This window comes from Pristiophorus japonicus, chromosome 10 (genome assembly GCF_044704955.1).
Source record: "Pristiophorus japonicus isolate sPriJap1 chromosome 10, sPriJap1.hap1, whole genome shotgun sequence".
Lineage (NCBI taxonomy): Eukaryota > Metazoa > Chordata > Chondrichthyes > Pristiophoridae > Pristiophorus > Pristiophorus japonicus.
This window is the reverse complement of record NC_091986.1, coordinates 130,579,402-130,595,931: the sequence shown is the minus strand read 5'-3', so window position 1 is coordinate 130,595,931 and position 16,530 is coordinate 130,579,402. Positions and strand designations below refer to the sequence as shown.

The 16,530-nt window shown below is 43.2% G+C and overlaps 1 protein-coding gene across 1 annotated transcript in view; it reads right to left on the bottom strand.

The window, feature by feature from the left end:
- LOC139274622 (mitogen-activated protein kinase kinase kinase kinase 4) overlaps positions 1–16,530 on the bottom strand; it is a 387,065-nt gene that overhangs the window by 219,494 nt on the left and 151,041 nt on the right. The window contains exon 3 of the mRNA XM_070891300.1: positions 567–623. Within this exon, the coding sequence (XP_070747401.1) occupies positions 567–623 (57 nt within the window). The remainder of the gene's footprint in view (positions 1–566; positions 624–16,530) is intronic.

Sequence of the window (16,530 nt, the reverse complement as noted above, 5' to 3'; positions counted from 1 at the left end):
AAAAAAAAATTCTGTTCAAAAGTGAAACTGTTCTACCTGACTAGAACTGCAGAAAACTTAAATGTGGAGAATTCCGATTTCTAAGATACTCCGTTCTCCACCAGTTGCTCCTAAAAATCAGGAGCAAATCATGTGGAAACTTGGGGCCATGATTTCTACATTTAGATGCGCATGTGCACATCCTGAAGTTGAGGTCAGTTTCAATGGGGTAATAACGGCGAACGCCGTTACTTTGCCGTTACTATCCTCCGTAAATTACAGCCCAATATTTTTGTGCTATACTACAGACTAAATGCACTAGGGCATTTTATTATTAATATTGCATCAACTTTTATTTTATTGCATTTTCTCGCTGTCCAATTGAGCCCTTTCTATGGTGTCCAGTAGAATGTCAACCTTCTGCCAGACACAGCTAGGTTAAACAATGATAGAGGATATTAAGTCACAATGTTTCATATAAAATGTTGATTAATATATAGATTTCCATTGTGTGCTATTAAAACAATGAAGCAAGCTAAGTAACTCAAATGTAATGCAGTATTGGGACTCTTATATAGTTGACTCACCTCCGTAACATCCATAACTTTAATAGCTGCCAGTTGACCTGTTTTGACATGACGACCCTACAAAAAAGCACATGTAAAGATATTAGAATACACAAAGTTTCAAAGACAAGCTAACGTTAGATGGCTTAGTAAACTTGAACCAAATAATTATGGTATTTATCCAAAGTGAAAATATTCTTCAATCCGAACAGACAATTCTTCAGTTTCATTCACGTGCCAGTAAACCTTTTTTTTTTAAACTGCCTCAATTGCAAGTGTAAGAAACATAAGTCTTATATAAGAAATAACAAATTGAAACAGCCAAGAAAAACTGCAGATTTGTTCATTGCTGAAACTAGGCAAGTGAACTTCTGCAGTTAGTTTGAGTTTAGTGTTGCATATAAAATATTTTTCTTCAAATAGGTTATTGTGGTAAGATTGTTGATCAAGTTCATTACAGCTCTTTAGAATTTCCATTATTTTTCATGAAGTCCGTCCTGATGTGCAAATCTTGTACCTTCCTTCCCCCAAAGCTAGAATTCATACAATTTCTGCAATAGTAAAATGCAGCAAATTATTCTAAACTCCTCGCATTAGGATTGGTCATAAAAAATAATCCAAATATACATACGGATATAGATATTCATACTCCTTTTGTGCAAATGTCACGTGTATTTGATTAGCAACTTCAAATGAATATAGATTATTATGCCATAATCCCAATTCTCCCCAACATATCCCCCTTTATTCTTCTTCTGTGTCAGCTGTGGCTCAGTGGGTAGCACTCTCGCCTCTAAGTCAGAAGGTTCAAGTCCCACTCCAGAGAATTGACCACAAAAAAAAAATCTAGGCTGACACTCCAGTGCAGTGCTGAGGGAGCATTGCACTGTCGGAGGTTCCAGCTTTCATATAAACGTTAAACCGAGGCCCTGTCTGCTCTCTCAAGTGGACACAAAAGATCCCATGGCACTATTTCGAAGAGGAGCAGGGGATTTATCCCTAGTGTCCTGGCCAATATTTATCCCTCAATCAAAACAAAATGAGATTATCTCATCATGATCACATTGCTGTTTGTGGGAGCTTACTGCATAGGATATACAACACAGAAATAGGCCATTCGGCCCGAGTCCATGCTGCACTTATGCGTTTATGCTCCATTCGAGCTGCCTCCCGTCTCTCCTCATCTAAATCTATCGACATAACCCACCATTCTCTTCTCCGTCATATGCTTGTCTAGCTTCCCCTTAAATGCATCTATTCACTTCAACCACTCCCTGTGGTAGCAAGTTCCACATTTTCACCACTCTTTGGGTAAATAATTTTCTTCTGAATTCCCTATTGGATTTCTTGGTGACTCTCTTATATTGATGGCCTCCAGTTGTGATTTTTCCCACAAGCGGAAACATTCTCTCTTTATCCACTCTATCAAAACCTTTCATAATTTTAAAGACCTCGATTAGATTACCCCTCAGCCTTCTTTTTTTCAAGAGAAAAGAGACCCAGCCTGTTCATCCTTTGCTGATATCTATATACCCTCGCATTTCTGGTAGCATCCTTGTAAATCTTTTCTGCACCATCACCAGTGCCTCTATATCCTTTTTATAATATAGCGACCAGAACTGTACACAGTACTCCAAGTGTGGTTTAACCAAGGTTCGATACAGGTTTAGCATAACTTCCCTACTTTTCAATCCTATGCCTCAAGAAATAAACCCTAGTGCTTGGTTTGCTTTTTTTTTAAAAAAAACGGCCTTGCTAACCTGTGTCGCAACTTTTAGTGATTTGTGTACAGGGAGAACATCCTGAAACCGGAAGCCTCGGGGCCGAAGCCATTCTGTTTTTTCCGGATTTTGGAGAAAAAATACGATGTCCCGAATCCGGAAACCCTTGTGCCAAGTTTTGGGTATTTCCGGATTTCGGAGAAGAAATCCAATATCCCAAATCCGGAAACCCCTGGGCTGAGTTTCGGGTATTTCCGGATTTTGGAAAAAAAAATCCAACGTCCCAAATCCAGAAACCTCGTGGACGATTTTCGGGTATTTGCAGATTTCGGAGCATTACATCCGACGGCTGAATCCGACAACCTCGAGGCTGGGCTGCATATTTTTTGGGATTCCTGCTTGGAAAAAGGTATGTACAGCTTAAAAGTCCAGTTTTCAGGAAATATTTCCGGATTCGAGACAACGGGCCCAAGTTTCTGATATCCGCTAGAACGGCACACCTGCGAAAGGCCCGCCTATTTTGTGGAATGAAAAGCGCGGCAAAAACTTACCTCGCGATTCTCAAGTACAGCAGGCCTGTTCAGCAGTCAGCGCGACGCAGAACAACACAGCAGAGTGGCGGAGCTACAGCCCTGGGCCAAAAAGAGTGCTGGCAGCTGTGTGCGTGTGCAATGGAGTCTCTGCGCGTGCGCAGTAGCTCCTGGCCCCCAGATTCTGTGTGCGTGTGCTGCTGGCTGTGTAGGAGGAGCCCAAAGCACGCAGCCCCCAGCCCTGGCTGAATGGGCCGATTTCCAGCCTGCAGCACGCAGCCCCTAGCCCTGGCCAGGCTCCCGGTGCTTCTGAACGGGTAGATGAGGTCGGAACTTTTTATTTTATATTTATTGATTTATTGAGTGATTTTTTATTTATTGATTTATTTATCATTTATTATTGATGATGGTTCCTTATTTTAAAAGTGAAGTGTTTAATGCTTTGGAAAATCCCCTAACTTCCCTTCCTCCCCTATCTCTGGCTTACCTGCACCTAATTCTTAAGTGTATGCAAGGTTTTTCTGAGCGTACAAAAGTCAACATTTACTCCGTTCTAAGTTAGTTTGAAGTAACTTTTCGCTGCCTAGACTTGCAAAACAGGAGTAAGTGGCTGGTAACGCCCCGTTTTGAAAAAAAAACTGCACTAAAACGAAACTAAACTAACTCATTAGAACTGGAGCAAACTAAATGCCGAGAATTGCGATTTCTAAGATACTCCAAACTAAACTAGTTGCTCCAAAAAAATAGGAGCAACTCCACCCGAAACTTGGGCCCATAATACCCTTGCAATCTGCACAATATCCGGTTTTTGGATAATTCCGTTTTTTAGAACTCCGGATTTCGGACGTTCTACTTGTATTTGTACTCCCGAGATCCCTTTGTGCCTCCACCCCACCCTCCAAGTAATAAGTGACCTCCCTAATCTTCTACCAAAATGTAATACCTTATATTTATCTGTGTTGAACTTAATTTGACAATTATATGTTCATTCTGCACATTTATTAATGTCCTCCTGTAATTTGTTGCAGTCCTCCTCAGTATTGACTATCCCCCCCCAATTTGTTGTCATCCGCAAATTTTGAAATTGCGTTTTTGATTCCAAAGTTTAAATCGTTAATGTAAATTGTGAACAACAGTGGCTCCTTGTGGAATACCTTCTGCCACTGTGAATAGCTACCTTTTACCCCTACTCTCTGCTTTCTGTCTTGAAGCCAGCTAGCTATCCATTCTGCTACTTCCTGACTCCACATTCTCTACCAATTAATTTGCTACTACATTCTCTAACTCCCAACTGCATACCTAGCCTTTAACCCTTTTTAGGTCGTCATACCTTTGCAGCTGTTAAGTCGTTCAACCACTCCCTTACTTCCAGACCTGATACCCTCATCGCCAACAAAATCATTCATCATCTCCCATCCCTGCTCTTTTCCCGGCGTAGCCGCATGTTCATTCCCACAAATCCACGTGGCACAATCATGAGTACCTGGTACACAACCAACTTAGCCATCCATCACCAGTTCTGGCTTGACCACATCTGCTCAGCCTGGCTCTCCTCTACTCTAGAATGATTCTAGATGGCATTATACAGTAATTAATAGTAGGCAGCTTTTACAGGGATTTATAGGTGCAGTTTTACTGCTGCTTTAGTCTCCTCGCCCTCCATGTACTGGTACTCTTCAGCAGCACAGTGCAGATTTATCCTACTTGATCCATTCTTGTGTCATAAACAGTACTAAAACCAGTTGAATTTAGGATGGTAAATTATATAACTGTAAGCTTGGCTAGCACAGATTGTTTATCTTAGCCCTATATAAAACTGCTCAACTTACTGGCAGACACTTGGTCCAATCCAATATAATGGATGACAGATTGTCTTTGCAATTTCTACACTGTTGGTTAACAATTTTTTCTCAAATACCCTAACCAAATCAGGAGCATTTTCATATTCAACAAATGTTTACTATCCACAATCAAAATGCTAATTATTTTTCAACTGTACCGATTCAACAGTTTATATTATGTGAAACCTTATTCCATTCAACTTCCAAGCAAAATGAGAATTTCTTTTTAATTTGAAAGAGGGAAATTATAGCAATTATAACTTCATTCTATGCCAATATGGTGACTAGGGCCCAGGGGCAGCACAGGCCTGTTCACACTGTGATGTGTGCCGCACTAGGTCCGTGCAGCAGAGCAGGTCTCCAGTGGTCCTGGTTCAAGCCTTGCCACTGGATAAAGGCCTAGCTCTATCGAGCCCATGTGGAGGCTGATGTGCAACGGTCACCACTTGTTCAAAAAATCCACGCACAGGCAACTTCCACCCCCTCAACTGGAGTTCAGAACTGGAACATCGGGTCCTTCATTGAAACATCTGTGAACTCTTGTGGAAGCAAGTCCTCTTCGTCTTTGGGACCGCCTATGATGATGGTGACTAAAATGGTGCATACACATTAATTTCAAATTTGTTCCAAATCCCTTTTTAAATGTGAAGTATTAAACAGTCTCTTTTGTAAAACTACTCTCAGCGAATGCAACATTTTACCATGGAATTGAATTTATTAAAAAAAATTAAATTCAGTCAGCTATTAATTGTAATGGCTTAGGATTTACATAGTCAAAAAAAAAGTATAGGAATGTGCTCAGATTTTAATGCCAAAAATATACAAGACCCACTGCATCTTCAACAATACCATACTAATAGCAATTTATTTCCAGACTCGCCCAGTGGTCACGTTGGTAAAGGCACTGCACAGTATGGAGCAGAGTCATATGGCACTTTTATATCATTAGTGCCTGTCAGCAGAAGCCGTACCCTTGCTGTCAACACTATGGGCCCAAGTTTCCACACGATAAAAAACGGGCGCCCCTCCGAGCTGGGCGCTCGTTTTTCGCGCCTAAAACAAAAATTGCGATTCTGGAGCGTTCTGCAGCTCCTTCTCTGCCTGGCGCGGCGCCCAGGGGGGCGGAGCCTACACTCGCGCCAATTTTGTAAGTGGGAGGAGGCGGATACTATTTAAATTAGTTTTTTCCTGCCGGTAACGCTGCGCGTGGGAAGCGTTCGCACATGCTCAGTGTGAAAAAAACATTGGCACTCGGCCATTTTTGTAGTTCTTTGTAGCTGTTTAATTTTTGAAATTTTTAAAAATAAAAGCACATTGCCATCAGCGCTTGCAGCCTTCTCTCCCCTCTCCACACCGCCGCCCCCCCCCACCCCCGCAGGAAAGAACGGGCGCCTCCTCTCCCCTCCCCCCCCCCCCACCCCTGCGGGCAGAACGGGCGCCTCCTCTCCCCTCCCCCTCCACCCCACCCCTGCAGGAAAGAACGGGCGCCTCCTCTCCCCTTTCCCCCCCCCTCCCCCCCTCCCCACCGCGGGCAGAACGGGCGCCTCAGGCTGACTGCAGAATTCTCCGTGCCTGAAGCACTTTCACACTGGTAGGAAGATGGTTTATTTAATCTTTGCTTATAAATGTTTATTCAGGTTGGATTTATTTGTATAATATTTGAAGAAGTATAAATAAGGATTTATTGTAGAATTTAATGAGTTCCCTTCCCCCCCCCTCACCTCGTTCTGGACGCCCAATTTGTAACCTGCGCCTGATTTTTTAATGTGTAGAACAGGTTTTTTCAGTTCTACAAAAATCTTCACTTGCTCCATTCTACTTTAGTTTGGAGTACGTTTTTCACTGTGGAAACTTTGAAATCAGACGTCAGTGGCCGGACACGCCCCCTTTTGAAGAAAAAATTCTGTTCCAAAGTAGAACTGTTCTACCTGACGAGAACTGCAGAAAAAAAAATGTGGAGAATTGCAATTTCTAAGATAGTCCGTTCTCCACCAGTTGCTCCTAAAAATCAGGCGCAAATCATGTGGAAACTTGGGCCCCATAAAACAAAGCAGATGAACTCCACACCATCATGAAAATAAAGGCGTCTTGTTTGCTCCTCTTGAGGCAGACAGCACACAGGCACAATAAAAAAAAGAGTAACACACAGGGGCCTGTTTTTTTGGAGCAACTGGCTTCAAATGGAGTGTCTTAGAAATTGCAATTCTCGGTATTTAGTTTGCTCCAGTTCTAGTCAGTTAGAACAGTTTCAGTTTGGAACAGATTTCTTTTTTTTAAAGGGGGCGTGTCCGGTCACTTACGCCCATTTTGAAAGTTTAGGCAGTGAAAACTTACTCCAAACTAACTTAGAATGAAGTGTAGATTTTTGTACACTCAGGAAAACCTTGTCTACACTTAGAAAATCAGGCGTAGGTTACAAATCAGGCGTAGGGAATGGGGGGTGGGGGGGGGGCGGGGTTTAAAGGGAAGTTTACAAACATTAAACACTTCAGTTTTACAAAAAGAGCCATCATCAATAATAAATGATAAATACATCAATAAATCAACCAATAAATCAATCAAAAAAAATTAATTAAAAATATATTTTTTTAAAAATCAATAAATAAAACATTTTCTACTTACTTACTGCAGCACTGGGAGTGCTCCAACAGCGTGTGTGTCTCTGTCAGTGTCTCTAGCTCTCTGTCTGTGTGTGTCTCTCTCACTCTCTGTCTGTCAGTGTCTGTGTTTCTGACAGCGAGGGGTGGAGGGGTGCTGGAGGGGAGGGGGGGTGGGGGGTGAGGGGGTGGTGAGTGGGGGGAGCGGGTAGGGAGTGGGGGGAGCGGGTAGGGAGTGGGGGGAGCGGGTAGGGAGTGGGGGGAGCGGGTAGGGAGTGGGGGGAGCGGGTAGGGAGTGGGGGGAGCGGGTAGGGAGTGGGGGGAGCGGGTAGGGAGTGGGGGGAGCGGGTAGGGAGTGGGGGGAGCGGGTAGGGAGTGGGGGGAGCGGGTAGGGAGTGAGGGGAGCGGGTAGGGAGTGAGGGGAGCGGGTAGGGAGTGGGGGGAGTGGAAGGGGGGTGGGGGGGAGGGGAGGGGAGGGGAGGGGAGGGGAGGGGAGGGGAGGGGAGGGGAGGGGAGGGGAGGGGAGGGAGAGAGAAAGAAAGGAGATGGAGGCTGAACGGGCCGGGCCCAAGACTTTAGACTTTAGACGAGTTTAGACTTACCAGATTGACAGGTAGGTGGCATCGGGTCCGGGGTCCGGTGGGGGGGGTCGTAGGTGGGGTGGGGGTGGGGGGGGGTCAGAGCGGAGGTCAGTCGGGGGGTGGGGGGGGCGGTCAGGTTGGGAGCGGAGGTCGGGAGGGAGGTTGGGAGCGGGGGAAGCTCAGGAGCGGAGGGGGGGGGATTCAAGTCGGGTCGGGTCCCGGTCTGGAGGAAGCAGGAGCTGGGCGTGGGGGGCAGCCTTATACACGCAGCCCCAGTGAGGCCATTCGGCCAGGGCTAGGGGCTGCGTGCTTCGGGCCCCTCCCACACAGTTTTGGGCATCTTGAACTACTGCACATGCGCGCCCACTGTAGCACGCATGTGCAGAGGTCCTGGCACTGTTTTCAGCGCAGGGACCTGGCTCCGCTCCCTACAGCTTGTGCTGCGCCGCGCCCAGCTCCAGAGGACCTGCAGGGAGCCGGAGAATAGGTAAGTTTTTTTTAGCCGCACTTTGTGGCGCGAAAAACGGGCGTCCAGGTCGGGGCTGCGCCTGAAACTTGGGCCCACAGAAACATCATGTCTTCACTTAAATGCCAGAGGTACAACACAAATATTAAAATGCCTATACAGACCAGGAGTCCCCCAAATCAATCTTCAGTCTCTGCTGACTAAGTTGGTCTCAACTAGGGAGATGAAATTGGCTTCTATCTCTAGCTTAGGAATGGGAGGGAAAAAAAATTATTTTCTGACCATTACCTGATGATTCCTCATTAGCACACTTGTGGTAGTTGTTGCTGGATGAAATTGGGCCTCACCTGTGATGCTCCACTATTAAATAAATTTACTGTCTGGACTCAGACATGATAAATTACCAAATGACAATTTGGGCAAGGTGTAATGGCAACCCAAATGTGGTTCGCAATTATCAGGAGAGGAGGGTTTTTTTTGAAAGGTGGCAAGAATGACATTTGTTTACTTCAAAAAAAAATTGCTATTACAACTAAATATTATCTACCTAATCAGTTTCCTCAACTGCTCATTAGGACATTCCACAGACAATGAACAGAAGCTTATGAAAAACTACTCCCAAGTCTGGAAGTTTTAGATAATGTTCTTTCTTTTAAACTAACTAGAACAGCATTAGCCAGGAATCAAAAGCAGAGGTAGCCAAAACTCTTTAGTGTGATGACACAAATGTGATTAACACACTTGCTTCAAAATACTGTAAAGTACTTCAATTAGGTCCTATTATACTGTTCTAAATCATAAGCAAATAAATTACAATTTAAAATGGCATTACTTCCTTCTAATGGCTCTTACAAACCTTTGATTTGTTGAATTGATGAAGGAGCAGCACTGACCACATTAGTACAGCCTGCAGAGTGGCCAATCAAAAATATACATCTGGGGAATGAGAAAGCAAAGCAAGGAATTTCTGTTCAAGGAATGCAAGTTTGAAATGATAACATTTAAGGAGGTTTTTAAAAAGGTGATGGGGGTGGCGAAGGGGGTGGGGAGAAAGAGAGAAGAGAAATAGTAAGGTAAAACGGTTTAGAGAGGGTGAATCAGAAAGCAGGCTGAAACAGCTGAAGGAGGCCCAACTCAGAAGACGAAAGAGCACAGCTGGGACATGGTCTGAGAGAGGTTATAAAAATAGGGTGGGGTGAAATAACAAGCAGTTGGGATGACAATTTTGAATTTAATACATTGAGACTGCAAGATTGAGGGCAAAGATTAGACGAATGGGGCTTAAATGTGGTGCAGGATGTGGGCAAGAGTTTTGCACAAATTGGAGTTCATTTAGGGTGGAAACAGGAGGTGGGTGAGGGTAGCTTTGGAGATGTTGAGTCTGGAGGCAAGGAAAGTACACATTTCACTGGTGGTGAGGCACGAATAAGCACTCTTGGAAACATACAAGACATAGAACTGAGAGTCAAATATGACATACTGTAGAAGGAGAATGGAGTCAGAGGCAAAGGTACGGAATTCTTGGGAGCCGAATTAGATGACTTGGGTTTTCCCCAAAATTGAACTGGAGAAAGTTCTGGATAATTCACAACTTGATGTTGGACAAGCAGGCTGACTTCAGATAGTCACACACATACCAAACTGACCCCGTGCCAAAGGATTTTGTCAATGGAGGTAATATGTTAAGGATTATTACATGAACAAGCAAGCGTTTGTTAGTTCAGTTGCACTTTGTGGAAATTCTAAATGTTCTTTAGTAGAGGCTCTAGAGTTCTGTAACAGATGATTCTACCTTCACTGACTTGCCATCAGATATTTTTTTTTAATTATTATTAAGTAGAGCAATTGGTTATTCCTCTGCAAATTACAAAACGATTAAACTCCCGAATCCTTACACAATCAAAAAAAGCTATGAATTATCTAGATGCAAGGCTTGCTTCTCCGAGAGCGGATCAGAGCAATTCTGAAGGAGGAAAAGATCTCAAATTCACTCATTTCAATTTTTGGAAAAATGCTAGTGAAGCTTCATTTTACCATGATAATGATATGGACACCAAAGGCATGCCTTTTTAGATGGAGGGGCAGTCTTTGTATTTTGGAGTTTAAAAAATGTCCCCGGCCCTGCACTTCAATTAAATCCCATCGTACTGTTTCTCCATGTGTCACCCATGTCCAAAACTGAATTACGTTATGCAAAAATTAAGAGATGAAGAAGGTAAACTCTGAATTAAATTCACAAGACTGGGAGGACAGGAAAATGGCAGGGTGTGGTTACAGCCCTTAGCCTGCGCCATTGTCAAAAAACATCCAACGTGGATTTCAAATCAAATGAGAGATAGCCTGACACTTGTAGCTAAACTCACTTTCCTGTGCTATGTGGGAACTCAAGGACACTTCCAGTGTCCCTGACAACTACATGTGCAGGAAGTGTGTCCTGCTGCAACTCCTGACAGACCGCATTGCAGCACTGGAGCTGCGCATGGATTCACTCTGGAGCATCTGCGATACTGAGAATGTCGTGAATAGCACGTTTAGCGAGTTGGTCAAACTGCAGGTAAAGGTTACACAGGCAGACAGGGAATGGGTGACCATCAGGCAGAGCAGTGGAAGGAAGGTAGTGCAGGGGTCCCCTTTGGGCATCTCCCTCCAAAACAGATACACCACCTTGGGTATTGTTGGGGCAGATGACTTATCAGGGGAAGGCAGCAGCAGCCGCCAAGTCCATGGCACCAAGGGTGGCTCTGCTGCACAGGACAGGAAAAAGAGTGGGAGAGCTAGTGATAGGGGATTCTATTGTAAGGGTAATAGATAGGCGTTTCTGCGGCTGCAAACGAGACCCCAGGATGGTATGTTGCCTCCCTGGTGCAAGGGTCAAGAATGTCTCGGAGCGGCTGCAGCGCATTCTGGAGGGGGAGGGCGAACAGCCAGCTGTCGTGGTACATATAGGTATCAACGATATAGGAAAAAAACGGGATGAGGTCCTACAAGCTCACTGAGTTTAGGGAGCTAGGAATTCAATTAAAAAGTAGGACCTCAAAAGTAGTAATCTTAGGATTGCTACCAGTGCAACGTGTTAGTCAGAGTAGGAATGGCAGGACAGCCAAGATCATTACGTGGCTTGAGGAGTGGTGCAGGAGGGAGGGATTCAAATTCCTGGGACATTGGAACCAGTTCTGGGGGGAGGTGGGACCAGTACAAACTGGACGGTCTGCACCTGGGCAGGACCGGAACCAATGTCCAAGGAGGAGTGTTTGCTAGTGCTGTTGGGGGTGGGTTGAACTAATATGGCAGGGGGATGGGAACCTATGCAGGGAGACAGAGGGAAGTAAAATGGGGGAAGAAGAAAAAGATAGAAAGAAGAAAAGTAAAAATGGAGTGCAGAGAAACTCGAGGCAAAAATCAAAAAGGACCACATTACAGCAAAATTCTAAAGGGACAAAGTGTGTTAAAAATTGAGGCTCTGTGCCTCAATGCGAGGAGTATTCGTTATAAGGTGGACGAATTAACTGCTCAGGCAGCTATTAATGAAATCTATATAGGTAGAGCTGCAGACCAGCACAGGGCAGAAAACGCTATTGGGAGTTGTGTACAGACCACCAAACAGTAGTAGTGAGGTTGGGGGACAGCATCAAACAAGAAATTAGGGGTGTGTGCAATAAAGGTACAGCAGTTATCATGGGTGACTTTAATCTACATATAGATTGGGCTAACTAAACTGGTAGCAATACAGTGGAGGAGGATTTCCTGGAGTGTATTAGGGATGGTTTTCTGGACCAATATGTTGAGGAACCAACTAGAGGGCTGGCCATCCTAGACTGGGTGATGTGTAATGAGAAAGGACTAATTACCAATCTTGTTGTGTGAGGCCCCTTGGGGAAAAGTGACCATAATATGGTAGAATTCTTTATTAAGATGGAGAGTGACACAGTTAATTCAGAGACTAGGGTCCTGAACTTGAGGAAAGGTTAACTTCGCTGGTATGAGCCGTGAATTGGCTAGAATATACTGGCGAATGATACTTAAAGGGTTGACGGTGGATAGGCAATGGCAAACATTTAAAGATCACATGGATGAACTTCAACAATTGTACATCCCTGTCTGGAGTAAAAACAAAACGGGGAAGGTGGCTCAACCGTGGCTAACAAGGGAAATTAGGGATGGTGTTAAATCCAAGGAAGAGGCATATAAAGTGGCCTGAAAAAGCAGCAAACCTGTTGACTGGGAAAAATTTAGAATTCAGCAGAGGAGGACAAAGGGTTTAATTAGGAGGGGAAAATAGAGTATGAGAGGAAGCTTGCTAGGAACATAAATTTTAACTGCAAAAGCTTCTATAGACATGTGACGAGAAAAAGATTAGTGAAAACAAGGGACGTAGGTCCCTTGCAGTCAGAATCAGGTGAATTTATAATGGGGAACAAAGAAATGGCAGACCAATTGAACAAATACTTTGGTTTTGTCTTCACTAAGGAAGATCCATATAACCTTCCAAGGGTCCACGGGTCTAGCGAGAAGGAGAAACTGAAGGAAATCCTTATTAGTCAGGAAATTGTGTTAGGGAAATTAATGGGATTGAAGGCCCATAAATCTCCGGGGCCTGATCGTCTGCATCCCAGAGTACTTAAGAAAGTGGCCCTAGAAATAGTGGATGCATTGGTGATCATTTTCCAACAGTCTATCGACTCTGGGTCAGTTCCTATGGACTGGAGGGTAGCTAATGTAACACCACTTTTTAAAAAAGGAGGGAGAGAAAACGGTGAATTATAGACCGGTTAGCCTGACATCAGTAGTGGGGAACATGTTGGAATCAATTATTAAAGATGAAATAGCAGCGCATTTAGAAAGCAGTGACAGGATCGGTCCAAGTCAGCATGGATTTATGAAAGGGAAATCATGCTCGACAAATCTTCTAGAATTTTTTGAGGATATAACTAGTAGAGTAGAAAAGGGAGAACCAGTGGATGTATTCGGACTTTCAAAAGGCTTTTGACAAGGTCCCACACAAGAGATTAGTGTGCAAAATTAAAGCACATGGTATTGGGGATAATGTATTGATGTGGATAGAGAACTGGTTGGCAGACAGGAAGCAGAGAGTAGGGATAAACGGGTCCTTCTCAGAATAGCAGGCAGTGACTAGTGGGGTGCCGCAGGGCTCAGTGCTGGGACCCCAGCTATTTACAATATACATCACTGATTTAGATGAAGGAATTGAGTTTAATATCTCAAAGTTTCAGTTTTGGTATCCTAATCTGAGGAAGGACATTCTTGCTATTGAGGGAGTACAACGAAGGTTTGTTCAGCAGATTGATTCTCGGGATGGCGGGACTAACATATGAGGAGAGACTGGATCAACTGGGCCTGTATTCACTGGAGTTTAGAAAAATGAGGGGTGGTCTCATAGAAACATATAAAATTCTGACGGGACTGGACAGGTTAGATGCAGGAAGAATGTTCCCGATGTTGGGGATGTCCAGAACCAGGGGTCACAGTCTAAGGATAAGGGGTAAGCCATTTAGAACCGAGATGAGGAGAAACTTCTTCACTCAGAGTTGTTAACCTCTGGAATTCTCTACCGCAGAGAGTTGTTGATGCCAGTTCGTTAGATATATTCAAGAGGGAGTTAGATATGGCCCTTACGGCTAAAGGGATCAAAGGATATGGAGAGAAAGCAGGAGAGGGGTACTGAGGTGAATGATCAGCCATGATCTTATTGAATGGTGGTGCAGGCTCGAAGGGCCGAATGGCCTACTCCTGCACCTATTTTCTATGTTTCTATGTTTGTAGCGCCCAGTTTTATATTAAGGTGGCAGGATCCAAAAAGAGCAAACAGTAAATAACAGGTTTAAAATTTAATTTTCCACCTCATCACTGAGCCAACAGGCTGCGAACTCGGCATAGACCAGCAACTGTACGTCTCATCACACTATGTATCACATTTAACCAGTGGGCCACTAATAAGGCAGTCATTTTTTTTTAAATCAAATAAAATTTCACACAAAAAAGCAAAGCATGCTATGCAGAAGGATTTCAACTTCCAACAAGATGCTAGACCTAGTGACAAATATTTTCACTTCCTGTTCATCATCAAAGTGTAACAGAGAACGGATACAATTTCAGTGAAGAAAACAAACTGAACATTCCTCCATTTCCAGTTAAATATTATTTTCCCCAGATAACCCAGCATTTCTGCTCATCAACTTCTTGTTTATGTTGAGATTAGCAATCACTTCAAATAATGATCCTGTTTAGACAAAGCACCATTTGACCAACAAAAACGTGCAGTACTGAGGTTCCAGATACAACTGCCCTCTTTTCTACAGCAAGTGTATCTATATACATTCATGAAATTATGTGTACACACAAACGCACAAAAGATATATTGTACAGAAACTTGAATAATATTTTAAATACAATTAAACTGATCAGCTACTTTCCTAGTTGACATAAAATGAGTAGCACATGTGGTTAGCTATCAGTCTAGCATGAACAAAATCTTAGGAAAAGCAAACGAGACATACAGAAAGATATCTGTAGCCATAACCATAATTTCTAATGTACAGTAATATGCTGTATACAAATGCATATCACGGTTTTTATTTTAGTTTTAATTATATTCCATTATAATTTCAGCTCTAAGCAGGAAGAAACGGAGATCACTCAGTTTTAAAAATTAAATGCACGGCAATTCTTTCTTTCCTACATTACAACAGTGACGACACTTCAAAAATACTTCATTGGCTGTAAAAAGCCACGGGACATCTCTAGGTCGTGAAAGGCGCTATATAACTGAAAGTCTGCCTTTCTTGTGTAGCCACCAAAGGTTCTTCTCCTTTTACAGCAGACAACAGTTTAGTCTTTAGCTTGATATTTACCTGACACATTAGAAGGCTATCATATCATTTGTGCAGATATTCTTAAATCAGTTTTATTTGGAATAGATCATTTGCTATATTTAATTTTGAAATTTTGTTCCACTTTAACCAAATCAAGTAATTTATTTGGTCTATTAAACGAACTGCAGAGTTGATCAAGTTTCAGAAAAAGTGATTACGAGTGGAATTACTAATAGAGTCACTCCTTTTTTAATACTTTTTTTTAAGATACATCTTTATTATATTATGAACATGATTGTAAATGAGTATAAAATTATCGTATAAACCACTTTTACTCAAGATGGTTCTGCAACATGATGAGATTGCTAGTGCATCACTTACAGTGTTTATAAAACAAGGTATACATAAAGTGGAAGTCACAAAGTGTTAGAATATGTTAGAATTTTGTTTCCGTTGGATCTTCATTTTCTCTGGCTTATATGTTGTATTTATTAGCAAGTTGGCTGCCGTGTTTCCCACATTATAACAGTGACTACACTCGAAAAGTAATTCATTGGCTGTAAAGTGCTTTGAGACGTCCAGTGGTCGTGAAAGGTGCTATATAAATGCAAGCCTTTCTGTATACTTGCATCCTCCAATCTTATGATCTGTTCATTCAATAACCTATGTTCATTATCTGTGACTTTAATTAATTTAAAAATTTGGATTAGGTAATCCCTCAATCACACCTCCAACAACAAATACCTTTCTATAACTTGGTCTGTCAGCCATCTTTAACCCACCCACTGGAACAGTCCCATTCTGGAACTCCGCCCCACCCCCGCATTCAAAATCCTCACCTTTAACTACACTTTTGTTTCCTCCTGACCCCTTTCCTTATTTTCCCTAGCTCGGTGTACGAGAAATATCTGGAGTACGCCGCTGACCTGCGAAAGGAATACGCACCTACCCGATGGCGGGCCTCCTGTGCAAACGCGGTCTGATGCTGCGAGGCAGAGGGCAGCATACTGGCCTGGCCCACGGGTCCTGAAAACGCGGTCTGGCACTGCGAGGCAGACGTCAGCGTACTGGCCCACGGATCCTGAAAACGCGGTCTGGCACTGCGAGGCAGAGGTCAGCTCACTGGCCCACGGACGCAGCCTGTGCAAAAGCGTATCTGGGATCACGTGGACAGGATCCTCCAATCACAAAACAGAATTCAATTTTACATCATTACAGAAGGGAATCCCGTAATCAGATTTAATTACATCCCCAAATCAGATTTAATTACAACTTACAGGATTGGAATTTAATTCCTAATTAGCTTCATTCCACCATTTCACTAAAAATGCTATTTTTTGATCATTTATCATTATATTTGCAGAAACAATGAAAAACTCATTTGATACAGTATGTGTGCATGATTTCAGAGATGACAAT